The sequence below is a fragment of the Abramis brama genome (genome assembly GCF_963993115.1).
Source record: "Abramis brama genome assembly, chromosome: 17".
In the NCBI taxonomy this organism is placed as follows: domain Eukaryota; kingdom Metazoa; phylum Chordata; class Actinopteri; order Cypriniformes; family Leuciscidae; genus Abramis; species Abramis brama.
In genome coordinates, this window is record NC_139979.1 from 5,780,689 (window position 1) to 5,808,526 (window position 27,838).

The 27,838-nt window shown below is 37.3% G+C and overlaps 1 protein-coding gene across 1 annotated transcript; it reads right to left on the bottom strand.

Annotated features, from left to right (window-relative positions):
* Nucleotides 1–2,634: 2,634 nt before the first annotated feature.
* smg5 (SMG5 nonsense mediated mRNA decay factor) lies at nucleotides 2,635–25,350 on the bottom strand. The gene is made up of 22 exons (XM_084089019.1): nucleotides 24,956–25,350; nucleotides 23,736–23,834; nucleotides 23,356–23,479; nucleotides 23,099–23,255; nucleotides 20,212–20,301; nucleotides 20,029–20,118; nucleotides 19,775–19,853; nucleotides 19,444–19,569; nucleotides 17,114–17,182; nucleotides 16,797–17,008; nucleotides 16,019–16,156; nucleotides 14,865–15,710; nucleotides 14,558–14,727; nucleotides 14,370–14,445; nucleotides 14,097–14,272; nucleotides 12,629–12,787; nucleotides 9,196–9,255; nucleotides 8,908–9,067; nucleotides 4,988–5,078; nucleotides 4,821–4,895; nucleotides 4,567–4,705; nucleotides 2,635–3,731 (listed from the first exon to the last, which is right to left on the bottom strand). The coding sequence occupies exons 1-22, from the start codon at nucleotides 25,018–25,020 to the stop codon at nucleotides 3,648–3,650; spliced, it is 3,285 nt and encodes a 1,094-aa protein (XP_083945145.1). The 5' UTR covers nucleotides 25,021–25,350; the 3' UTR covers nucleotides 2,635–3,647.
* Nucleotides 25,351–27,838: the final 2,488 nt, after the last annotated feature.

Here is a 27,838-nt window from a genome sequence, read left to right on the forward strand (position 1 = left end):
AAAGAGTATGGTAAACCTATACATACAGTTAGGGTGATATTAAAGGACATAAACCGTGATATAAGATTTTGGCCATATTGCCCATCTCTAAGTCATTCATTCCCTGTTTGATCTGTAGGCACATCGACAAACCTCTTGCGTATCGTTTGGTCACACCACAAGGTGTCACTGTGGCCTCAAAGCTTCAGCACAGCCACTCTGAGCTCGATTGCTATGTCTGAGGTAAAACACGCCCCCCTCATTAGCATACAGAGGAAGAAATGTAGAAATAAATAAATGTGGAAATAAATAAATATAGACATAAATACATGTATACCATAAATACATGTGAAAATAAATAAAAGTGGAAATAAATAAATGCATAAATAAATGAAAAAGAATGTAGAAAAAACACAATTATACATAAATAATGAAATAAATAAATAATATTTAAATAAATATATTTATTTATTTATTTATGTATTTATTTATTATTAAGTCAGGTCTGGCATTCCATAAGTGGGTCGTTAAACCACGCATGCACTTTCACTGTAAAAACTAAAATCGTCACGTAAATTCCGGACATACTTCTTTTGTCACATACAGATTTTCGCCTAATATATAGCAGGGCCGTAACCACCATAGACATTGAGGGGCACAAGTCCCCCCCAATAATTTGAAATGGCCATATTGTCCCCCCAATATTTGATCTTTTTTAATGCTGCTCTCCATTACGCACCGCCCCCCAATATTTGATCTTTTTTAATGCTGCTCTCCATTACGCACCGCTCCATTTCTTGTAGGATGTAAGATGGCAGACAGTTTAAAAATGTAAATTTTTAGGCTGGTCTGCCTCAGTGGTCTAACAGCGCTTGTCAATATTAAAATATTGAACACTGATGATTTGAACAGCACTGTTTAGTTTTCAGCTGTGGTATCATTTCCCCATCCTCCATTCCACTGAAACCCCAGGGTACATTTGGTCATTGGACTGGACTGCAAATAATTCTTCCCTATTAAGTGGGGCAGAGCCCGGCCATTCTGTGACAGTGTGGCACTTGGTGTTTTGCCAGAGAACTGGCCATAATGCCACAATGAGTCCTCGGCAGAGGGCCCAGCACATGAGGGCATGAGACGCTGGAAATAATCGAACAGAGACCTACTTAGACCAAATAGATACAGGAAAGAGAAGCGTTTTCTCTTACTTACTTTCAGTAACAAAGAAATACTATGTTGGACAAAAGCGAGCACATCGCGCAAATTGGACTGATTTTTTCTTCTAAAAAGACCTAGCCGCTTGCAAATTCTCTTTAAAGTTCGTATGCTAATTATTCTGTCATAATTAGCTAAAGTTGATGGTATTTCTTTGTTATTGAAAGAAAGTCTAAAATATAGCTTGACTAAGTGATCCAACTCTGCCATGTCCTCTATCAGTAGGCTATGATCGAATGCGTTATTCTCTACATTTCATTTCGACTTTTTTTCTCGAAACACAGCGACTTTATTCTCGATATTTAATGAGTTTATTCTCAAGATTGTATTTCGACTTTTTTTCTCGAAATTTAACGGTTTAATTTCGCATGATAACGACTTTAATTTCGAGATGGGTTTTTTTTATTATTATTGCTTGGCCCTAATCCTCTTCCGTACATTACACTTTTAAAGCATTAGATACATAATTTGTTTTTTCTATCTATAGTGATAACTGAAAATGTATCAATAATTATGAACGTTTTGTCTCAAACTATAGCTAGCCCCCACTGAGTTTAGGACTAATTAATTAGGATTCATTTAATTAAACCTGCAAACATATTACAAATTCTAGCAGTTTTTTTATTTTATTTTAATTTTTACTTAACATTTATTGCTAGAAAATAATTCAAATAAAATAATGCAAAATATAATTCCTATAATACACAACGATTAAAAATTTAGTGGTCAGTAAGATATTTTAATTATGTTTATTAAGTGACAAAGACAATTATGCTACAAAATATTTATATTTCAAAGAAATGCTGTATTTTTGAACATTCGTTTTTTTTAAGAATACAAAAGAATTCTCTAATTTTCCAGCAAAATATCAAAATACTCTTAGCAAAATTGATAATAAAAAATGGTTCTTCAGCAGCAAATCAGAATGATTTCTGAAGGATCATGTGACACTGAAGACTGGAGTAATGATGCTGAAAATTCAGATTTGAGTCACTGGAATAAATGACGTTTAAAGTATTGTCAAACAAAACGGAGGCTAGCTAGACCCTCCCTCCTCCTCATCCGCGCACTAACCCCCCAAACCCCAAACCCCACCCCCAAACCCTTCTTGTCAGTTATTGGCTGGAACAGTTTGTTATGTTTCGTGGTGCGGGTTAGACCAGTTTGTTTTTCTTGCCGTTTGTGGAGCCTGTGGTGTCTGCAGAGACCGCGTTTTTTTACAGTGTGTTCAGGGGACAGGCAGCTAGCGGATAGCGAGGAGATGTTTGCTGTATGTGACAAAAAATGTTTCGGCCTAAAAAACGCTTAGAGTACCTTTAAAATATATTCAAATAGAAATATGTTATTTTAAATTGTAACAATATTTCAATTCTTTTTTATAGATGATTTAAAATTGGACTCAAATTTACATGCATTTGAAAACCACGACAGGGACAAAACAGAGCATTTTTAAATGAAATCTTTTATTGTTTAATGCACTGCCTCACACATACACTGGATTCCTTTGCGATGTGCAATATGGGACAATTACTATGAGAATGTGATGGCGAATGGCTGCGACTAGATTTGCTGAGTAGTAATCTCATGTTTAGAGTCGAGCAGAAACACTTCCACATCTGCAAGCAGAGAATCAGATGTTTGTAACTCTGAGCCGTTTCTTTATGCCATAACAGAAAGAAACATCTCGACGCCCAACCTCATTCCTGTGTGTTCAGCACAGCATATAAAGGCAAGAATACGACATACAAAAATAAAATCAAAGCAACCATTTGCCAGACTTCCTGCTCATACACAGATAACACAATACATTAAATCACAAAGTTACACCGCAAAAAAAAAAAAAAAAAACTGGTAGGGGAAAGCCACGTTAGAAAGAACAAATCATCAAAAAGAAGTGTACACCCTATACCCTGAATCCTTCGTGACCCTAGGAACCAAGGGTAAACGCTAGACGGTGTTCACCGCTCCAGTCAAAAACACACATCCACGTGGCAGTGCAACCCCCATGACTGTAGCGAAAAGACGGAAATAAAAAGTAATCCAAAAACATTGTTCTATACATTTCAATTTATGGGTTTGTTTTTGACATATACGCACATGAATGTTTGTTCTCTCTCAAAACATATACACTCATTTCATCGGCAGATATGTCTGCTTATAGCGCACCAGGGGCACTTAAACGGAGTTATTTCACCCTGTAGCTTTTAATCCTCCTGTGTCGGGGTCGAGGATGCGCCGTTTTCGTTTAAAGCCCCTGTGCATCCGACTTCTCTTTTCTCCGAACACTTCCTGCACCCTCCCTTCCTTACAAACCTCCATCTTTTGAGTATTTTTTCCCCTGGAGACACAGATACAGATAAAGTTGGAGAGAGAGAGAGTGAGAGATTGAGAGAGAGGGGGAGTGAGTGTGCGATCAGCTGAATGCCAAGCCGACCCCTTGCGTCCCACGCCGTCTCTCAGCCGATCTCTTTCCACTGCCGGTAGAACTCGGTGATGTTCTTCAGCTCCATGCCCGCCGCTGCCACCGCCTGGACAGACACCTACAGCCGGATCAATGGAAAAACTGTGTAACCATTGCATCACACAAACAGACACTACGACAATAACCCCAACGGTTCTTACAGAGAAACATCTGGATGATTCTACTCAGTCTGGGTGGCATGACAGTGTTGGGGAGTAACTAAGTAAAAGATGTGATGCTACGAAATAGCGTAGCTTTCTATTTAAGAGATTAGAGAATACTAAGATGTTTGTACTAAGAATACAACATGTAAAATTCTAGAAATTTGGACAAAATTACTGCAGTCTAATTAAAAATATTTATTTAATTAAAAAAAAAAAAAAAAAAAAAAACTAAAAAAAACAGTCGCTTGTCTTCACCTACTGGTGTGACAATGTAAATGATACAATCTTCATTTGAAGCATCAAGTTACTTTCAAAAGGTGATTTGCTCTATTTTAATCGCCACCAAAGATATCAGTGTTTATATCTGAACTATAAACTTTTATCCCAGTGCTTCTGTGATTATTTGAATTACTGTATCACAGAAATAATGAGACTGTGTGGTTGAAAAGACTGTTAGTGAAGCTCTTTCACATATAAACATGACAACTGCTCTCTCTGGCTCAGCGGCAGAATCAAAGCAGATTGATACGTTTCGTGTGATCGTACTTGTCAAAGGTTTAATAGACACAGGCGAAATGTTGTCATTTAGGAATAATATCACTAAATGGGTGTTTGAATCGAGTTCGCGATCTTTAAATGATTAATTGTGCAGCTCTAATACAATCTAATACTGTTATAAAGTTTTGGTTAAACTGCCAACCAATACCACACTATAAAAGCCTATTTGGAGTCTTCTAATGCACAACTGACCTTCATGGGAGCTGATCTTTCAGTCAGCTCCTCCAATGAGTGTCCTGTCAAAATGGTCACCATGCCAGCGGTGTCTTCATCTCCACTGCTCTGAGATCCCGTCAGCTGACGGCAGCTGTCCACCATCTTATACAGGTGCCTGCCAACAGAACAATCAATGCAGCGATGCTGTCTGCAGAAAACCCTACAGGGCTTCACGACTGCATTTAAAATCACTTCGCTCTGAAACAAGAAGTGAAGATGCCAGGGCTTACCAGGCCTCTATGTCCTGTCGTTTTAATTTGTCCCTCTCAAAGCTTCTTCCCGACTCTTTTTGACAGCGGATGTACCTGTTGCATAGTAAGTAAGAATAAATGCTCAGCATTGACTGAGCTCTACAGGTCTGCAGTCTAGAACAAACAGAGCTACAATCAAGATGTACCTGTTCCCTTTCCGAAACTCTGTCTCAAGGAACCGGATACCATCTCTCGCTCCAGAGTTCTCTTTCTTCAGCATATCCAGACCATCAATCACTGTAAGAGATCAGAAATCTCAGTCAGGCAATTTGCAAAAACATATATTGACTGATCATTCCTGACGGTTAACACCTTCTGTGCAAAATGCCCATTTAAGATTATTTTTCATTACATATGAGGTGCCAAACTGGAGAAGTCTAGATCTTAAATAATTCAAAGTGTACTAGTCATAAAAAAAAACTAGTGTAAAAACTGTTAGGCAATTAAAAATATTTGCACATAAAATCAGAAGGCTGCCATTCAGATGCCAAGGCTCCCACTCTTTTTTACCAATAAATTTCCTTTTACATGTCATTTTCCGTTTCTAGGCTGAATAAGAATTGTTTAAAATCATTTTGAGTCACACTGACATGCTAATGAATCATTCAGAATGATTTCATAAAACGCCTCGAATTACTCAAAAGAATGTTTTGCCCATATCAGGCTTCACTATGGTTTACAGATTAGTTTGTGCAGTCAGTTTAGCAATGTATATATACTGTTACAGAATTTTTATTAATAAACATGAATTAGCTTTATATTTTTATATTTTCTTATTTCAGATTTTTGTATTTTTAGTACTTCATCAAACTTATTTTAGTTAGTTCTAAAAGCAACAAAGTTTCATAATTTTTCTAATTAGAAAATCATTTCTAGTTTTTCATCAAATATTTTAAATATCATCCTTTTTCCTGAGTAAATGATGGATTCTAACTTCCGTTTGTATGCTGTCCTGTTCCACTCTCCATAGGAAACCATTGTTAAAACAGGCTAAAAAAAGAGCGACTGATTTAAACAGAAACTTTTTGAACATTACTAAAAATGAGTGAAGGGTTAAGCTGTGCTATTGTTGGCTGCCACAACAACATCAATAATAAACTGAAGAGATTCCTGGAAAGTACCGGATTGTTCCGAATATAAGACGACCCTGAACATAAGACAACTGCCCCACACACGCACACCCCCTCCTTTTCAAGATGTACCTTTTTGAATACCAAATCTTTATTGCTTTAGAAAATGCTTTATTCGAAAATAATTTTTTCATATTGATTTTTTTATTGTTGTATTTCAAGTAGGCCTATGGTAAATACTGGTAAATCATCTGATCCAGGGGATATGAAAAGACAGCAGTTTCTCCCTAAAGTGTCGAAGGACAAGCGCTAATCCATTACGCCGCATTAAAGCGGCTGCTTCAAGGATATTGACAGGCCAGTGCATCAGTATGTAGCCGAAATAAGAAATGAGGTCCTCGCTGGTGTGTATGTTCAGCTCTTTGGCGAATTCCAGTGCCTTCAGCTGGATGCCGGCTCTGGTTATGGGCAGCCCCTCATTTCATTTTTCTTTTTGTTGGCATTTTTAAGACCGTCTTTTTGGGTTTGCCATCTTCTAACATTACACTGACACACCGTATTTCTTGGCTGCTTAATGAGAGTTGTTTGATGACTGCATTTAACTGCATTTATCAGTTCTGGGGGAAACACTAGTTTTACTCATATTTGGTGCTCCCTATTGTTGCGGGTGTATTATTGACATGTAAACGTTCAGACAAAGAATATAAGATGACCCCATTTTTTCAGATGTATTTCTAAGAAAAAAAACATTGTCTTATATTCTGAACAATACAGTAAGTGTTTTGAGCACCAGCAAATCTGAAAAGAATGTCCGTATATGGCGACATGTGCCTTGGATTTAATGCCAAAGACTGAAAAGAGAAAATATGCAGCATTTAAAAGGGTAATTCATAGGGCTGTGCTGTCCTAGTCGATTAGTCGATTAATTGGTCGATACGTTCTGGTTCGACCAAAATTCTGATTGGTCGATTTTCTGCCGTGTTTATTTCATCAGTTTTGCCGCGCTGAGGCGCGCTCATTTCATCAGGTGGAAAGCACTAACTGCTAATGGGGGTGTTTTCAGAGTACCCTTGTTTCACTGTAACAGTCTGTCTTCAAAACACCCCCCTTGTTTTCACCTTTTTTGGATTAGCCCAACCCAAGAGAGAGCGTCGAGCGTAGAAGGTTTGATGCTGAATATTATTTATTTAATTGTGAGAGCGTTTAATAGTCAGTCCTCTTCTAACATGTCAACAACAAAGAAATCGACAGTGTGGCAGCATTTTGTTAAAATTGATAACAGGAAAAAGGTCGAATGCAAAGTTTGCAAGCAACAGTTTTCCACAGCTCGACGACAAACATGACATATCATCTAAAAGTGGTAAGCTCACTTGTCTGCGTTAGCTTGCCCTGTCTGTTTTGAGTAGGCTATATGAACATATCAGAATTTGCATATTTCAATGTTTTAGTGTGATAACCTAACTTTTTTATTTTTTATTTGGAGCCTAATGCGCAATTGCGCTGTGCTGTTGGTTGTGTTAGTTTTGAGCCTAGGATGCTTTATTTTTCAGTTGCACTTTATTTCGTTTCTGCTCTTGATCTGGTTTGTTTAATAAATATTCTTTTTTTATTAAAGTGGACGTGCCTTTTGTGTTTATTAAGAGTAAAAGCTTTAGTTAATAGTCTATTCGTGTCTCAGCTGCGAAGCTGAGCTCATGTTCAGCCTCGCTCGGTGCGAGGACATGCACGGTGAAATGATAGTGTCTGACAGTTATAACTTATTATTATAACATATGACAAAAATAATTGTCTAAATTATGTTGCATATTCCTCAACAGTTCTTGTGATGATATCACTAGTTGACAACATAGTACTATTTTCGGAAATCATAAGCTATGATATTGCGCAGGTGCACGTGATGCAGCGCTGTCAGAGCTGACAGACTCAAGTGTCAGACTCATTTCAGTGCAAAATAATTAGGTCAAAAACGATTTAATATACTGCAAATAGCCTACTAGTTGTTTATGTTTATTTATAATTCATTTAGGCGGACAACAAGGCTACCAAGTACTGCGCACAGTGCGCATCTAATTAATTTAACGTTTTTTTTTCCTAACGTCATTTTTAGGCGATTTTAGTCGATTTTTAGTCGAAAATTTCAGGACTTCAGTCGACCAAGATTTTCTTTGATTGAGTACAGCCCTAGTAATTCACCCAAAAAACGAAAATTGTCATTTACTCACCCTCAAGTTGTTCCAAATCTGTATGAGTTTCTTTCTTCTGCTGAACACAAAAGAAGATATTTTGAAGAAAGTTGGTAACCAGATAGTTGATGGTAGCCATTGACTTCCATAGTAGAAAAAAAAAAGGTCAAAGGCTACTATCAACTGTCAAACTTTCATCAAAATATCTTCTTTTGTGTTCAACAGAAGAAAGAAACTCATACAGATTTGGAACAACTTGAGGGTGAGTAAATGACAGTTTTCGTTTTTTTTGGGTGCACTGTTATAATTTTAAGGACAAAACCCCCAAAACTTCGCCCGATCGGGAGCTGGATGAAGCATATGAGCACCCATCTGTTTTCAATGTAGCTAACTTCGGACAGCTTCATGTCATCTACGCACTTATTAAACTTTGACGGGTGAGGCACTGACAAAAGATGGTCAATGCAACATTGTAAAGTGATGGCACTATGGAGCCATGTGCTTTTTGAAACAATTTTAACAGCTTTAATGTTACATTATCAGCTCTGAAAATATACTAATTGGACTAGAAACACCGGAGACCGGAAATGTAAAGGATATTTACGCTATGAGTTGGGCGAGACTTCTGCATTAAGGAAAAACATGGATAAATATTTTATTTTAGCTTTATTTAAATGACTGAAAATGATTTCTAACAGTTTTAGTTAACGGAGTAATTAGATGTATTCATTTCCATGACATTTCCAGGCTATGTCCAGATTTCCCACGTCTGGAAACTCTCATTTGGAGATGGGAGGAGACTCGTGGACTGACCTGTGCGAGGGATGATGATGATGAAGCAGCCGCTGGCAGCCAGCTGTCTGAGCAGTCCCAGGTGCTGGCAGAGAACAGCGGTATCTGGCACCAGATAAGGAGACATGGAGGACTGGGCTTTGGGCTGCTGCAGACTGCCCTCCAGCTGAGAGACCTCCAACTGCAGAGAGAGAGAGAGACAAGGAAATGGTTCATTACTGCTTCAATTAATTGAGTACATTTGGATAAATGCTGTGAAGACAACATGCATTAATGAAAGTTAAAAATAAACCCAACAGCTGGTCTGACCTGTAGGCGCAGCTGGGCCATATCTCTCATGAGCCGGTTTCTGCGAGCTTCCTCCTCCGCCTGTGGATGAGATGAGGCAAGGTCAACATCACCTCTGTGTAACCTCAAAATATTACTCAGACTTTACCTTTAGTAAACACAAGGTGTGAATAAGCAGCTAAATATATTTTTACCCTTAAAGAAAAAAACACGCAAGAACAGTATACAGTAAATAGACAGGAAAACACAAACGCAAAAACAGTGGTGATTTGGGCATGATTCTATATTATTATTTTTTAAAGAATAACTTTAAAGTGCACTTAAAGAGATTAATGGTTAAACCACAGATAAATGTAACCTTACAATTCTGGGAAGTAAAATACAAAAAGGGCACCTTGCAATTTCACACATTTCAACTCTAAGGTAATATTGTAAGAGTGAGGGAAAATATAAGGACAGAGAGATGTGTATTAAATATAAACTACAAGCATTGGATCTTTTGTAAATTTTAAGATGGCTTTGGAGATGACATTTATTTGCATTACATGCCCTTATTGCGCCAATGAAGTTTAGTCATTTAGTCATGCTTCAGATTTATGTTATACCATGAATATTTCTTGTGTACACTACCATTCAAAACACTTGACACTGACAGCAGAGGTTGATCCTTAAAAAGGGAAATTTTTACAGTCAATATTATTGTCTGTGACCATAAATGTCTTACAGATCGAAATATCTATTATGAAAAATGCAGGGCCAAAATGAATGGATAAACTACTGCTGTTATCCTTCATCTTTGGATCTGTGACATTTTAGAGATTCAAACACTGAATTTTGAAAAGGCTTCATGATTCATGTTTACAAATTCCCATGATTCCACTAACCTTACCTCAATGTCATGTGATGGTTTCATAGCGGAACTAAGATTATCTGACATGTAGTGTTAATTTCGTCAGCTATTTTTTTATTTAGTCTTAGTCCTGTGTCAAATGTTCTTTTGAGTTTATTTCTTTTCATATTTAGTCAACCTTATGTTTTTGTTTAGTCAAGTTTTAGTCGACTAAATGTCTGGCCATTTTAGTCAGTGAAAAGTAGTGCTGCATAATGGTTAAATTGATAATCATGGTTATTTGGCTGAAAGCTATAATCTCAAAAAAATTTGTCATTTAAGAAATGTATTTTTTAAATTTCATCAGAATTATTGCACTCTTTCACATAAGCACAAATCAACAGAATGTCAACTCATATGCATGGTTTGCCAGATTGCAAAGATTAAGTAAAACACCTGACAGAAAATGTATCCTTTTAAGAGGAAAGTTCTGATTGGGGGATTTAAGCTCGTGATCAGTAGCGGCTCGTGACCATAAATTTAGGTAGGGCAGTTTATTAGGGTCTTAGCGCTTGTTTATGATAAACATTTTTTTTTGCTTTATATTCTAATCGCTGAACACACGCAGAACACTTTTGGCAGAGGTTGCATTATTCAGCCTGAGGGTGGTTGATTGAGTAATATTGATTGACAGGCTTTAAAGTATGCATGACACATGCATAGATTTGCCTTAAAGGGGTCATATGATGCGTTTACATATTTTCCTTTTTCTTTAGTGTGTTATGTAGCTGTTTGTGCGTGTATAAGATCTGCTAAGTTACAAAGCTCAAAGTCTCCTATAAAAAAGATTTATTCTATTTACAAGAGAAGGCAGATTCAGACCTAGCTAAAACACCTAGATCGAATTCTCCCTCGCAGATCTACGTCACTCTGTGGAAATATTTGCATAATGCCACCCAAATGCGTACGCATAAGAAAGAAGGCGTGACTTCAGTGGTGACCTTGCGTGACCTTGCCTTGCCTTCTATGTGAAAGCAAAAGCAGCACTTTATTTGGCCTTCTGACAGTGGAGGCAATTAGGAATCAGTGGTTAAGATTTATTTACAACACTGTTCCAGAACAGTACAACCGAAACGTTCATGTGTGTGAAGCGCATTTTACGGAGGACAGTGTCCTGAACCTGGGAGAGTACAAGGCCGGATGTGCACTAAGGCTATTTTCTAAAAAATAAGGCAATTCTAAACTTGATAGGGTAATCTGGCGTTACTGAATTGGAGCCTATATGTATGTTTATAATTTGTTAAAGTATTATTTGCTGACTGTTCAAGTTTAGTGCAGTGTAGAGTAACACACATTGTTTGTCGTTCTTACGATCAAACGTGCAGAGATGGATTTGTTCAAGCAGCCTGCGCTTTCAAACTGGTGGCGTTTGTGACGTTCAGCTGAACCGCGGCTTGTGTACTGTAAATACATACGAGTGTCAGGTTCTGAACGATCGGTTTGGTCATCTGCATTTTCAGAATCCGACTCTGGCTCGAACTGATATGATAAAACTGACAACATTATTAACTGTATTTATAATTGCTTTGGAAGCTGAAGCTTGCGATAATGGTAAGGGGGCGTTACATTTCTGAAAAACGCATGAGGTGTTCGGCCAATCACAACGCACTGGGTCAGCTGGCCAATCAGAGAACAATACGCATTTCAGAAGGAGGGGCTTTGTGGAAATCGACACGTTTTAGAAAGACTGGGCATGAGGAGCTACAATAAGCATGTTTGTGAAAAAAAATTGTCCTTCCTTTGTTTCTCGAAGAACAAAAACTTTCTTCTTTGTTAATGTGCAACGTGAGCAGTAAAAAAAAGGTTGTTGATGAACATTTTATCGTCATAATTTTCGTTAATGAAATTAACACATTAAGCATATTTATGCTTTGCTGTTTACACAGAGAGATGACTGAAGGAACAAATAAATAAAACTGGAATTGAATTAAAGCTTACAAACTAAAACCAACAGAAGAGTCTTCTTAAAATAATGCAGGACTCTCAAACTCTGAGCTGGGTTAACAGCAGGGACAGGGAGTTCACGCTGACTGCAGTGGTCATGATTTAGTGGCGTCGTATGAGAGACCTACGCTGTTGACTACAGCCTTATTCCATGAATGCCTGGCAGTCTATGACATGCTTTTCATTCGCAGACCCTGAAGGTTTTAATGAAATTGTACCAGAAAGGGCCGCCTCTTCACCGGCACAGCAAGGTGGCACTTCAAGCATCATTTGTTCTACCCGTAAGGGCTGCATGGTTGCTTGGCAACATAAGGCTCTCAAGCAAAAGCTCACAAATGTGGTGAGGTTTTATGAAAAAGCCTTGTTTTCTTTACCGCAGACATGTCTGTGTAGACCCTATCATTTAGAGGCACTTTCCATGACTATTTTGGCATGTAGTTAAATGCTACAGCTACTGAAATCACCAAACGTGCCAATGCACCGAATACACAAAAGTCGTCAGCTGATTTACTTTTTTAAGAGAAAATAGTTTCTAGTGCAAATTGAAGCAAAGCTATTATTGCTAAACTAATACTTTGGCTTATTATTTCTTCCATTACAATTAAATATCATGTCTTTTACCATGCGGAACTGGGCCTTGGCCTGCTGAATCAGATTCTCCTGCTCTGATTGGCTGATGCTGGTGAAGATGCCCGCCTCTGGGTTGAAGTGCAACACGTTGCCTTGGAGACTTGTGAGGAAGTGACCAAAGCTGCGAATGCAGCACACGCGCACCACACACTGGACAGCACAGTGAAAACAAGACATAAAGAGAGAAAGCAAAAGACCATGAAAGTTAATTGCACTTATGTAATTTAATGAAATCCTCTGCACACTAATTAGCTGGAACCAGCTACTTGACTTTCCCTGAACAATACATTATGACACTCAAGTAGGGATGAGTGAGAATCCTAAGAAATGTAATGATTCCAACTGTTTTTACTAGTACTTTTGAAAGCACTAAATAATTCATCCCAATATATATATAATTATTTGGTGCTTTCAAAAGTACTACTAACACATTTGGAATCATTGCATTTGTTAACAATGTTGGAAACAGTTGCGCTGCTTAATATTTTATTTATCTCCGGTGATACTTTTTTCATGATTCTTTGATGAATAAGAAGTTAAAAAAGAACAGCATTTATTTAAAACAGAAATATTTTGTAACAATATACACTACCGTTCAAAAGTTTGGGGTCAGTAATTATTTTCTTTCTTTTACTGAAAGAAATTAATACTTTTATTTAGCAAGGATTTGTTAAATTAATAAAAAGTGATAGTAAAGATTTCTGTTTTGTATAAATGCTGCTCTTTTTAACTATATATTTAAATGAATCCTGAAAAAAGTGTTGGTTTCAAAGGTATATTAGGGAGCACAATTGTTTCCAACATTGATAATAAATTAGTTTGAATTTAAAATTAGGATGATTTCTGAAGGATCATGTAACACTGAAGACAGGAGTAATGGCGAATGAAAATTCAGCTTTGCATCAAATAAATTAATTATACTTTTAAAGTATATATATAAATAGAAAACCATTATTTTAAATTGTAATAATATTTTACAATATATATATTATTTTTTTTATGCAGATAGTAGTTTTTGAAGCAGTAGTAATCTTAAACATTTGACATTATATATATATACATACATACATACATACATACATATATATATATATATATATTTTTTTTTTTTTTTTTTTTCATATATACTTCATTTCAAAAGTTTGGGTTCAGTAATATGTTTGCTAAATAAGTCTCTTATGCTGACCAAGGCTGCATTTATTTTTACAATTTATTATTAAGTACTAGGCTTCTTTAAGATTCAAATGTTTTAAAGTAAAATAAAGGAAAAAATCTAGTATAAAAAAAAAAAAAACGTAACCTGGTAAAACCAGTTTTCCACAGTTTTACTAAATTAACACAAGGAAAAATTTAAAATCCTAAATGAAATGTATGAATTGAATATATGAAGAATGCCACAATTTTTATTAACGACACAAAATCAATTCCAAATGACACAAAGAGGTAAGTGTGATGTTACCTCATCCAGAGGGGTAAGTGGGGGTCTCTGGTTAGTGAAGTCCAGGCGTCGATGGGCTACGCTGAGGGCAGGAAGGTGGCGGAGGGCCAGATCCTCGGGCAACAGCAGTGTCTGGACCAAACCAGGCTGCTCACACTCATTCAGGAGTTCTGTTACATCCTTATTCAGACCTAAATCTGCATCAGAACGAGAAAAAAAGATTGCGTTATGAGGGAAATTAAAGGATATGTTTACTTTAATACAAAAAATAATAATAATAACGACTTCTCTCACCAGTTTCTAATATCTTGCTGCCCTCAGGAAGTAGATTAAGCAGCACTGAGAGTCTGTTCCACAAGCTCTGAGAACTCTGTTTGAGAAAAAAGACCAACATGTATACAAAAGTGTAGCGAAGCAACAACACCAACAAAAAAAGCGATTGTGCGGTTTTCTCAAGAAAAATGCACAATTTTCAGATGTACCTGAGCACACATGAGGATGATATCAGTGTTCGTCCTCAGCCAATCCAAAAAGACCTTCACCACCTGGATGAGACCCTGATTGGTCAGAATCTCCAGTCGCTCAGAAAGGGTTTTCTCACTGGGAAGCGACTGGTTGCTGTGAACACTGCCCTCAGAATCAGAGTCAGGATCTGTAAACAGCAAATCGAATAATCTTAGTTTTTATGAGTATGGACTAAATCTGCTCAAGCTCAAAAGTGTAATGTATATAAAAAAGTTAAAAGTTAAATTGCAGAAAACTAAAATGACTTCTCTGTATGCAATATACCTTTGTCGTTGGTTCCATTAGCGATCTCTGGACTCATGTGCTTTGGTGTTTCTCCAGCAGGAGGTGTGGCTTCTTGTATTGGGGCGGGGTTTGAGTCTGGGGTGGGGTTAGTGGCAGCGGCAGGGCGGAGCAGAACATTGCTAAAGGTGGGGGCGAGCCGGAAGCAGCGTTTCGCCTGGAAGAGCTGAGAGGACATGGCCTGCAGGTTACTGCTGATGCTGGCATCATTAGACACTAAAGGGCCGTTGGTTACTGGAGGGGTCGAGTTTTCCTCTCTGGATGGTTGCGGCTGCTCGTTTTCCTCTTGTTGCGGTTGTTGTGGCGCATTCTCTGCATCCTCCATGTCTTCCAGGTCCGAACGAGATTCCTGACTGTTCATGTCGGAATCCGTCTCGACGTCAAAAGCAGTGCCGCCCTCCTCCTCCTCTGAACCACTTTCGAAGCTGCCATCCTCTGCCAGTGGTCCCTTCCGCCCTTCCCTTCCTAAAGAGTTTATCTGGACCCTAGTGGCTCCCAGACCATCGACCGGACCGCCGCCTTCCTCGTCCTCTTCTTCATCACTCTCAAATCCCTCGCTCAGGTCGCTCTCGTCCTCCTTGTGAGCGCAGCGTCTGCGGCGAAGCATGGAGAGCCGTGAGAACTTCCGCTTCTGTTTTTGCTTCTCCTCAGCTGATCTCTTCTTCTCCAGGCTTTTCTTCATCCCCACTGTACTTCCGTTCCCCTTAGTCACATCTTCCTCATTCTCCTTGTCCTCCTCTTCGTCATCCTCCTCTTCCAGGGAGCCGTTCTGCAGGGTCTTCTCCTCTGAGAGAGCAGCACCACTGTGATCTCTGGCTTCAGCGTCATCTACGAACAGATGCATCACAATGGGAAGGTTAGTTTTAAGTCTGAACAATCACATAGCAGGAAAACAAAGACAAAAGCTTTTCCAAATCCTAGAGAGCTGCCTAACTAGACAGCATTTTAAGGCATCACAGGTGCTTTATTACAAAAAATAGATTATGGTCCAACATTATGGTGCTTTCTAAGATACCTACTTCTCACTAAAATCTAAGGCAGCACTGCATATTTTCTTCTGGCAGATTACGAAAGTACCTAAAAGTACCTTACAATCAGAAAGACAAAAGCACATAGAAGCAAAGAAGTACCCGTACCAGTGTTATCAGTGCGCAGAGGTGGGACGTCACTCTCTCCCTCCTCCAGTTCAGCTTGCAGTCGAATGTTGACATGATTGACCAAATGGGAGAACAGAGCCAATGTGAAAGCGATGGAGGCGCTGTACTGCTTTGAAGCTAGAATTGAATTACAGTTGACAGATGAGTTTGTACTTCATTTGCGAGAAAATTAAAATAACAACTGTGGTTGTAATGCTTCCAACGGTGCCCTAACAGCCATTAAATCAACAGAGTTTGGATGGATGGATGGATGGATGGATGGATGGAAATCACAATTCTACAATTCCCTGATAATTTTCCATGACCAAAGAAACCTGAAATGTTATATATTATATAAAACCGAAAATATAAAAACTAAAATCGAACTAAAAATATTAATAAATATTATAAAAGTATATAAATAGCACCTATGTAAAAATATAAATATGCAGACATGACAGTTAACAACAGGGAAAAAAATAGCTCATGCCATTTGGTGACTGGTTTGGACAAAAAGATTTTATGGCTTATTACAATGTTGTATCTGGTAAAGCTGCAGTAATACCAGGAAAATGCATGATCTATCAGAATAGGCCTGAAGCAACACACATCTGCCATTTCACTGAATAAAAATAAATAGTTTGAAGCCAGCAGTATTTTTAGGTTGGTGAAGCAGTATCTGTCTGCTTATTGAATGCAAATTAATGACAAAATGACATGGCGTAAAATGAGCAGCAGATGTTGAACATAATGATCAGTCCTTTCAGTCCCTACTTACCCCCTCTCTTCAGGCTGTGCACCACCATAAGGCAAGTCACCACCATCTTGAATATGAGGCTGTCAGGAAGCACAGAACAGAGCGAGTCATGCTCTTCCTCCTCCTCGCTGGCTGACTGGCTGCCGTGAGCAGGAAGGGGCAGGTAGAACAGCACCAGGTTAAAGTCTTCCAGCACGGACTGGCACAGTGACGTCAGCTCCGTCTCCATCAGACTGAAGAGGTGACAGGTTATTAGTAAACTTGATCTCAAATTCAATCTTGTACCTTTCAGGGGAAGGATGGGGATTTTATATCCTTAAACGGGTTGATGCTCTCACCTGTTCTTGGGCTGCAACAGGCTCTGCAAATACATGAAGCTCACCAGCAGTCTTTTGATGTCTTTTGACCTGAAGCGAGAATAACCAAATTAATGTGACTGCAGCTTGCCAATACTAGTCTCCACCATGACGCTACGTAGAACATTTTGTGTGGTTTCCAGAGGCCTGTTGCATGAAGCCAGGTTCAGTTGCTACCCAGGAGTGCGTTTCCCAAAAGCATCGTTAGCCAATTATGGTCGCAAGTTCCGTCGTTATCAGCAAAGTTCAACAAAACGGTGTTTCCCGAAACCATAGTTCCAACGAACAGTCGCAAACAGCATCGCCGCTCGAGCTGTGGTTAGAAGCATAGTTTCTTGTTTGCATGACGTGGACTTATCTTGAGCAAAATAAGCAAGCTGCCATTCAGTACAATCTATATCTTCTATTTCAAATATATACCAATGCCATTAATGTCTGTCAAGAGATTTATAGCGTCGTTTTTGAAAAGTGTGCATGTGCGTACATGCTCTAGAACGTAAGAACGTGCCTATGATTCAATCTGGAAATAAAGCAAAATAACTGAGAAAAATTGGAATTAGTCTGCCATGTCCGTAATTTATAGCAAAAATCTAGCATTTTTTTTCTCTCAAACGGATTCATTAAAATAAGTTATTACTCCACCACCTGCATGACATCATTAACCAATGTGGTCGAAAGACAAATTTGCGACAATATGGTTTCGGGAAACAGTCGTGACAAGTTTCCCGATGCATCGTACTTCACCGATGCATCGTACTAAGGTAGTTCAGCAGCGAGTTCCGCCATTGTACGGGAAACGCAACCCAGGTAAGTTTGAGATTTGTTTAAGGAAACAAGAAGGTGGATTGTTTTTTAGCGGCGTTCATTGCCATGGTAACTACACAGCTAACGTGCTCTGGAGGGTTAAAGATCGCAAGCCAAAACTGGACCAATCAGATGTGAGCAAAGTGACATATCTGATGCATTAAAGCCACTCCCCCTGTATCTCTTGCTTCAAATTAAAGCAGTTCATAGTGAATTTTTTTTTTGGACAAAATTGCCCTTTTACCACTGATAAATACTAATATTTAATATTATATGAATTATAATTATTTATAATTCATATAGTCAAATAATTATTATATTAATTGACAATTAATATTAAACTTTGCATTTAAATCAATATACATATATACATATAAATAAAAGCTTTAATATATAATGCTTTTAAAATTACTAAGCTAACTTGTTTTCTTTTGAGCTCTGTGAACCTATTTAATTATTATTTAAAATTCAGCTGATTCACTTGCATTGATATAGTCAGACATTTCTCATATTTTTACTGCAGCAGCAGTGTTTATTCATGTAAAGCCATGTAAATGCATTTAAAGTCATGATATTTTTTCATAAATATCTCTTAATCTTCAGCAGAGAAGTGAATTGTACGGCTCTCTTGTGAGAAGTGAATTAAACTGACACTCCCCATGTTCCCCATGTGATTGGCTGTACGCGTCACACTTTCAGGTTAATCACAAACTCTGGATCAAACCTGAGTTGACAGAGAATGTTTATAATGAGCATTCTGAACCCGCTGAACCAGGATGGATTTGTATGGTTAAGTCAACTCTAAATCAGCTAGCTTCATGCAACAGGCCACAGGTCATTGCTGATAGCTTTATAGAGCATTGTTAGGTGGTTGTTTACTGATCTCACCCTCAAGTCTCTATTCTGGCCTCTAGATATGGATCAGAGGCGTTTTACAGAAACTTTCAATCTTAATTCATTCATTTATTTACTAAAATAATGCAATGTTACTGTGCATCAGTGCACACTCCACGGTTCTCAAACAGAGAGCCTAACCAAACTTCCAAGGGGGCCTACAGAACGACTTAAAGTTATCTTAATAAATAATTAGCAATTCATTTAGATTAAATCGTTTACAGACTTTGTTTTGTACATTATTTCAGTCTTAAACATGCTATTTTTTATACTTTTCACACCATTCTTGGTAAGATCCTTAATAAACTTTGAATTAATTTTCGCCTCAGTTCTTGAAAATATATTGTAGTCAATTTATTTACTATATTGACACACCCAGTTTCTGGTAATAGAAAAAAGTTTGAAAACAAGCAGCTTTGTCATAATTACAGCAGAAATACCGGTAGAAATAATATAGCATATATGAGGGGCCTTTGAATATTGTGTTGAACAATGGGAGGCAAGTCAAAATGTTTGAGAACCACTGATTTATATTACAGGAACACACTGAACACATTTTCAGAAACATTCCTTCATCCTGTCTTTTATATGTATATAAAAGAAAGGGAACACACCTCTGGCGTGATGGTGAAAGTTTCTTCATCTCTTGTTTCTTCACCTGGTGGTACATCTTGGCAGCCTTGTCAAACAGACGCTTTAAATTCCCATAAGCGCCATCGAAGGGTGTCTCTGACTGAATGCTGTTCAACGGGAAAAACCAGTTTGTCAAGTTCATGCAGGGTTATCAGATTCCTGGAACGCTAATCATATTAAACTACAATTTAAAAGGAATGTAACAGTCCTTCACATCCCTCTTTATTATTACTGTGCTGTTGCTGCTATATTCATTTAATGTCATGTTTTACTTTATATGCATTAACATGATTCGGTTCTCAGAAGCCTTACCAGCGCAAGTAGTAGTAAGTAGCCTCCACATTATAAAATTTACTTCCAGCAAGCGTACCCAACTGATTAAACGGCATGCCTGTAAAAGACAACAATTGCATTTCGCCAATGCAATAATGTGAAATTCAAATCAAATGAAATAATAACAATGAATACCATTAAATGTGAATTAAAATTCACTGTTTAACAGAGAAAATCATAAAAAGCATGCTCTCCTGTGCCAGGAAAATGTGTTGTTGAGAGGACTCGCTCACCGGCGTGAGGTGCGACAGACAGGGCCTGGTGATAAAAGCGCTCCGCCAGCTGCTCTGCTTCCACTCCCGCCAGTTCGTTTTGGTACCGCGCTTCATAAACATCAAACGTGAACATGAGATCGCACTGCAAGACAGAGCTTTCCAAGGCTGATTTGAAGAAATATCAAGTGAGAACACACTTACCAAGATCTCCCAAGTACACAAGACATCTGTGACAAGCCATCTGGGCCCACTCCATCTCTTTAGGGGTGGCTGAGACTGGTTTCTTACGACCTGTGGTCATTGAGCACAGAAAGGTTCATTCAGCAAACGCTAACACTGGGTAGTATGACAGGCTATAATGTGAGATACAATAGATTTTGCTACACAGTATTCCCAAACTTTTTGACCAATGAACTCTTCCATGACTTCAAGTGTGATGACTAAATCATATTTTGGTAACAAAAAGTCATTTAGGGATAGTTCACCCAAAAATGAAAATTCTGTCATCATTTACTCACCCTCAAGTTGTTCCAAACCTGTATAAATGTCTTTGTTCCCCTGAACACAGGAAGATATTTTGAAGAAATTGCTTTGGGGCACCATTGACTTTCATAGTAAAAAAAAAAAAAAAAAAATTGAAAATCAATAGTGCCCCAGACCTAGGGATGGGGCCGATCCGATCCAGTATCGGTATCGGGACCCGATACCAGCGTAATTCACGTATCGGATTTTCCCGATCCAACCTGCGGAGATATCCGATATCCATGAGTCATGTCTGCGCTTTAATGTTGTCTGCTGAAATGACTCCAAAAGTCATTCCCGCCGGCGAGTCTGCTAGCTGGCAGCAAACTGCGGAATGGATTTCCTGAACGGAGGCGCGGCTCAATGAGACACAGAGTTATGAGAGAAATCCGTTCCGCAGTTTGCAGCTAGCCACATGTCCGCTTTGTGTAAATACTTCACACTGGAAACGCCGCAGAGCAAGACAGCTAACGTTAAATGCAATGTTTGCAAAGCCGTGATTCAGAGCTCTTTAAAGCTCCCTCGCGTCGTACAACACAGCGAACGCAATCAAACATTTAAAAAAGCACCACGTTACTGTGCGTTCACACCAAACGCGAATAGCGCGTCAAATTCGCGTCTAGTTGGACGCTTGAATATTTTGAATCCATTCGCGCGTCCAGTGCGAAATTGGCGCGCGTCTGAGGTGAAATCCGTCTGTTCGCAAGATGCTGATGTTGATCGAGCATTCATCGAGAGAGTTACTGCATCGGAGCAAGGATCACCCTTCAGATAGTGTGTGTGTGTAAGCTGTTTACACTTGCACTTTTCTTATATTTCAAGACTCTAGTATTTGACATTTTGTGAATGTAATAAATATTGACATTACAATCAATTTGAAACCCTTAAAGTTGCATATTTGTTTTCAGAATGGGATTTTTCCTGTTAACAGTATTTCCTGTTTTTTTACTTCCTTTTCTGACCTTATAATTTACCTCAAGTTGCCTTTTGGGACATACATGCATGCATACATACTTACATACATACATAGCCTACATACATATCATACTTGCATGTTGAGAGAAGTTTATTTCAGCATCATATAAAATAAACAATAATGATAAAAATATTAAAGCAAACACAACTCTGGTATCGGAATAGTATCGGTATCGGCCGATATCTAAATTCAGGTATCGGGATCGGATCGGAAGTGAAAAAATGTGGATCGGTGCATCCCTACCCAGACCTGTTCAGTTTCCCACATTCTTCAAAATATCTTCTTTGTGTTCAACAGAAGAAAGAAATTCATACAGGTTTGGAACAACATGAGGGTGAGTAAATGATGACAAAATTTTCATTTTGGGGAATTTTCAATTTCCAGCCAATTATATATTTTAGAGCTGATAACAACAGAAATTCAAAAATCCATACTTTTCCAGGCTCAAATTTCCAAACCTCTCTGTAGATTTTTCAGATCATATTGAACAAATGATTCATACAGCATATATTATTTTCCGCATTATATATGCCATATAGTAGTCATCTGTAAATACTTTTTTAATTGCTTATCTTGATAACATGCACTTATATGATAAGAAGAAACCTAAAACGCTTTATAACCTTTATATATTCACCTCTGACACATCAGTTTGATACTGTAAATGTGGTTTGATGTTGCACGATCACCAAACAGCAAAGCACAGTCTGAGATGATCGTTTGCTCCTTTATCTTTTGCTGGTTTGAATGGCACACATACATTCGTTTAATGAAGTCAAAAAAAGACTCACTTATGGTAAAGACAAACAGTTTTGAGTAATGAAAATGTACGATCATGCCATAAAAACACTGTGCTTATATGATAATTTTTTAGAAATTCTTAATTTTATATTTTAGAAAACTTAATAAAGGCAACACAAAATTCATATTCATACTTGGATATTACTCAAATCAAATTCCATAGTTTTCCAATCTGCGTAGGAACCCTATAACTAGAACAATGTACATTCACTAAAAATCAAATTATTTTCGATGACACATTTCCAGGCATGGAAATCAAAATATTTTACTTCCCTGATATTTTCAAGTTCTCCACAATTGGGGAAAACTTTAATATATTGTTTATATTGTGGTAAACATATTTACAACATGAGGGCTAATAAGTGATGACTTTGGGTTCCCAAAACTTTTGACCAGTAAATTTCCACAACTTTTTTTGTCATTACTTCATAAAGATAACACTCACAAAGAGCAATTACTAGCCAATTAAATAAAATTACGAAGTTAAGAGAGAGAGAGAGAGACAGAGAAAGAGAGAAATCACATTTACTATAGAAATATTTATTATAATATTATTGTTTTTTTAAATATCACTAATATAGTAACTATAATTTATATATATATATATATATATATATATATATATATATATATATATATATTTATTATTATTATTATTTCTTTATTATTATTATTATTATATTTAAAAATATTTTAGACTTATTTTACATTTGAAATTCCTTGATATTCCCCAGTTTTCCATGACTGTGAGAACGCTGCCTTTAATACGCGTCTGGAAACATGTCTCACCGATGAGTGGGTCGGTGACGTGTGTCCAGTCGATGCAGTCCTGTAACTCCAGCTGATAGTGTGACTGGATATAGAGCAGCAGGTGTTGGAAGAAGCCCACCCCAGCGATCAGATGAGTCCTGTAGGCACACTCCAGAGCACTGCGGCTGTGAATATGCTGCAAACACAGTCAGGATTTCAGCCTGATGGCCAATTCAACAGCAAAAAAAACAACTACTTTTAAATAATGAGACGCGTGCAGTGTTACGTGACAGTACCTTCTTATTGGTCTTGATGACCTGAATGACCTCATAGTAGACTTTCCTCCAAAGAAGCTCTTCTGCCTTGCGTCCATAGTCCACAGGATGCAGGAACATCAGCTTTACACAAAGTTCCCGCAATCTGATTACAAAAAAAATATATTTATACATATATATATATATATATATATATATATATATATATAAAATAATATATATATAACAAAAAAGCCCAGTAAAGTAAGTATATGGGAATGTTGATGAGTTATTAAGAGCTAATGTAACTGCATCCTAACCAGGTGACAAGCAATAAAAGCTCTCTTCCATGTAAACACAACCTTATCTGACCGACTGCACTGTGCCTGGTTGGGTTGCAGAGAGAGTAAACTGGTGCTTACTTGTTCCTCAAGCTGATATTCTCAGGTTTGAAGACCTCCCTATACGACGACTTGCCGCTGATTATAATATCCAACTTGTGCACCGTTTCCACCACAGCCCTTCATGAAAACAGACCAGAAATGATGAGCACTGTTATATACACAACAAACTCACAATATAATAAATCCCATTCAACACTTTCACAATAATAATAATAATAAAAAAAATCACAATTATTGATTTATGATTTAGTTAAATCTATGGGGTTGAAATCCAAACAAATCAGTAATGGTTTGCATTATATGGCATAATTTTCCACGTGTTTTTTCTTTCACAAAGACACATTATAGCAAATTAAAAACCTAAATTGTTTACTTACTAAAGATAAAAAGTATATTTTATCGTCATGGGACCAAAACATTGAATCTTCCAAATGTAAAAAAACCCCTGAGCTTAACTGTTGCTTTACAAACAATCTTTTTGACAATAAAAACGTATTAGAAAAAAAAAAAAGTCCACTAATCATATTGTGAATGTAACTTAACATCAGAGCTATGTCTTTGATTTATTTTTTAATTGTTACGGTGTAAACACAGGCATTTGAGCTAGAGCTTAAAGATTAATTTCAGCTGCTCCTAACCATAAAAAGCCTACTGTATCACATATGATCATCTTTCTAAGAGGTTTTATTGGGAGATATAGAGTGACAAGACAGATTTTACATGCATTTTATATACATGCAAGTATATATATATAAAAAAAGTCATGTATTTACATAAAAAGCTTTCAGAATTTCATCTTTGGCCATTTAAAAAATAAAACCGGCAATAAACTTTTCCATTTAAAAAAGGGCTTTACAGGGTTAACAATCATTGCATAGTGCAGATGCTTTACATATTCTATCTTCAATTCTCATATAATTCAGGCCTATCATTTTAATTACCCATATCTGTTATTTTATAGGAAATAAAAAGAGTATCTGTGGACATAAATCATAAAGTAAATTCAGATTTAATAGCTATAATTTCATGCCACACATGCCAAATAATATAAGATTTCCAGATGAGACATAATGGGCTGAGAATGACTATACGGCCTCTGTATTCAAGTGTCAAGTGTCTCATTTAGCATTTTAGCATTATCAATATATTTTCAAACACTTCTGAGCCCAAAAAGCATCAAATACATAAAGAATTACTGAGATTTCCTGACAGTACCGGCCTGCTGTCAACGCTCTTACCTGTACAGCCGTTTAATATGAAGCACTTTGGCCTCTGGCTCGCTGTCCTGACCCGGTCCGCTCATCCTAGCAGTGATAGTGCGGCTGCTGGGGTCTGTTTTCGTGGATCTTGTACTGGTTCTGGTTCGTTCAGCTCTAGTTTAGCGCGCGGCTAACGTTAGCAGGCTAGCTAACTCACCTATTTCCCTCAAATTACAACTTAAAAACAAACGCTGTCGTTCCTGACCTCCCCCGTCACCGGCCGCGATACCCATCCGTTCTGAAGCCGGTGTGTGTGCTGGTGTCGGTTCGGGTCAGCTGTCACATTTTGAAGGGGTTGTGTTTGTGTTGTTGTTGCTCATCATTTCGAGTGTCGCTTCGCGAGCGGCCATTTTTTCCCCCTCCCACCGCACACAGTTCAGCGACCGCTGCAAGTATCGCGATAGTTGCAAGTAGCGCTCGGCTCTGCAGGCGAGATGATCATCCACTGGTATAACGGTTCCTAACAATGACCATTAGGAGGCCTACTCAGAAATGTATTATGATTCCTGGCAAATTACTATAGTAGGCTACAGTTATTATTTATACTGTAAAATTATAATAACAGGGATTTCTTCAAACTCTAAGAAGCTTGCAGAATTATTTTTATGTCGTTAACATATTTTAATAACACTATTTTTTTTTTAGCAATTAATACATTGGTATTTTGTCAGAAATATGTTCTGTACTTTGTTTCTTTGCATCTTCTCTCATTGTCTAAATCAATTGATCACCCAGAGATAAATCACCATGTATTCCATATTTGTATAACATTTTTACAATTTACAATAGCCTAAATAATGGATTTGTGTAAAGGTACACTGTAATTAAATAAGATTTGTATGAATGGAAAGTGAAAGTCTGAAAACTCTGAAAAGTAATTCAGGAGACCTGTTACGACAACTCTGTAAGTTAAAAAATCGAATTTATTGCTTTAGGCCTAAACCTTTTAAGTTGCAAACATTATTTTGTATAGAGTTCTGTTGACATAATAATGTTGATCATTACAATAACTTAATGTCGTCTGTAATTTACACTAAAATTTCTGTTAATTGGCTTTTTTTTTTGGATAACTTTGGAAATTAGGCAGTGAATTTCTAGTTCCCAGCATGCTTTGCATATGACTGATAAGGAGAATAAATGTTGAAATGAAGTGTTAATTTGTTTGTTTTTAGTGAAGGGAAAGTCCTGTTAGTGTTTAATGCTGTTAATGTTTGACATTTAAAAGAGTTTCTGTAATGTTGAAGTTTTGTGGTTACCATTGTGCTGAAGAGTAGCCTAGATACATGAAGCGAAACACTAAACTCTATCAGCAATGACTGTGCTAATGCCAATGACTGCGCTGATGCTAGTGACAAGTATTATATTAGTTATTCATACAATAAGAACTTAATAAAAACTTCATAAAGTTCATAAAAAGAATTTAGTAAATAGGGTCAGTCCCACAAATTATCCCAAGAATATGTCCAAAGTCATAGTTTCATAATGCAAAATAATCTCATGTTTATTACAGTAATAAGAAATATACTTCTATATTATTTAAATGGTAAAGTTACCGGTATACATCATGAATTTGTTTGTACTGCCTTAATTTCATCCCACACATTCTCATCAACCCCTCATCTCTGGACACGATTAGCAGGCAAACCATCTGGCATCACCTGGCAACTGCATTTGTGAATCATCAGCGGGGGGTTTTAACACGACACAGCAATCCTGAAATCACAAGCTTCCATCTTGTTTCCTTGATCCTTTATATCTTCTACTTTGACTGATAGCATTAGTAAAGATGGATTTTACCAGTTGAATTGATGAAGACCATAAGAAGCTGTGAGTGGCATCAGTCATTTCAACTGAAACAACTTTATTTTTTCAGACAGATAGATAGATAGATAGATAGATAGATAGATAGATAGATAGATAGATAGATAGATAGATAGATAGATAGATAGATAGATAGATAGATTACAGACAGACAGATAGGAAATATTAGACAGACAGACTGCAGACAGACAGATAGATAGATAGATAGATAGATAGATTACAGACAGACAGATAGGAAATATTAGACAGACAGACTGCAGACAGACAGATAGATAGATAGATAGATAGATAGATAGATAGATAGATAGATAGATAGATAGATAGATAGATTACAGACAGACAGATAGGAAATATTAGACAGACAGACTGCAGACAGACTGCAGACAGACAGATAGATAGATAGATAGATAGATAGATAGATAGATAGATAGATAGATAGATAGATAGATAGATAGATTACAGACAGACAGATAGGAAATATTAGATAGACAGACAGACTGCAGACAGACAGATAGACAGATAGATAGATAGATAGATAGATAGATAGATAGATAGATAGATAGATAGATAGATAGATAGATAGATAGATTACAGACAGACAGATAGGAAATATTAGATAGACAGACAGACTGCAGACAGACAGATAGATAGATAGATAGATAGATAGATAGATAGATAGATAGATAGATAGATAGATAGATAGATAGATAGATAGATTACAGACAGACAGATAGGAAATATTAGACAGACAGACTGCAGACAGACAGATAGATAGATAGATAGATAGATAGATAGATAGATAGATAGATAGATAGATAGATAGATAGATAGATAGATTACAGACAGACAGATAGGAAATATTAGACAGACAGACTGCAGACAGACAGATAGATAGATAGATAGATAGATAGATTACAGACAGACAGATAGGAAATATTAGATAGACAGACAGACTGCAGACAGACAGATAGACAGATAGATAGATAGATAGATAGATAGATAGATAGATAGATAGATAGATAGATAGATTACAGACAGACA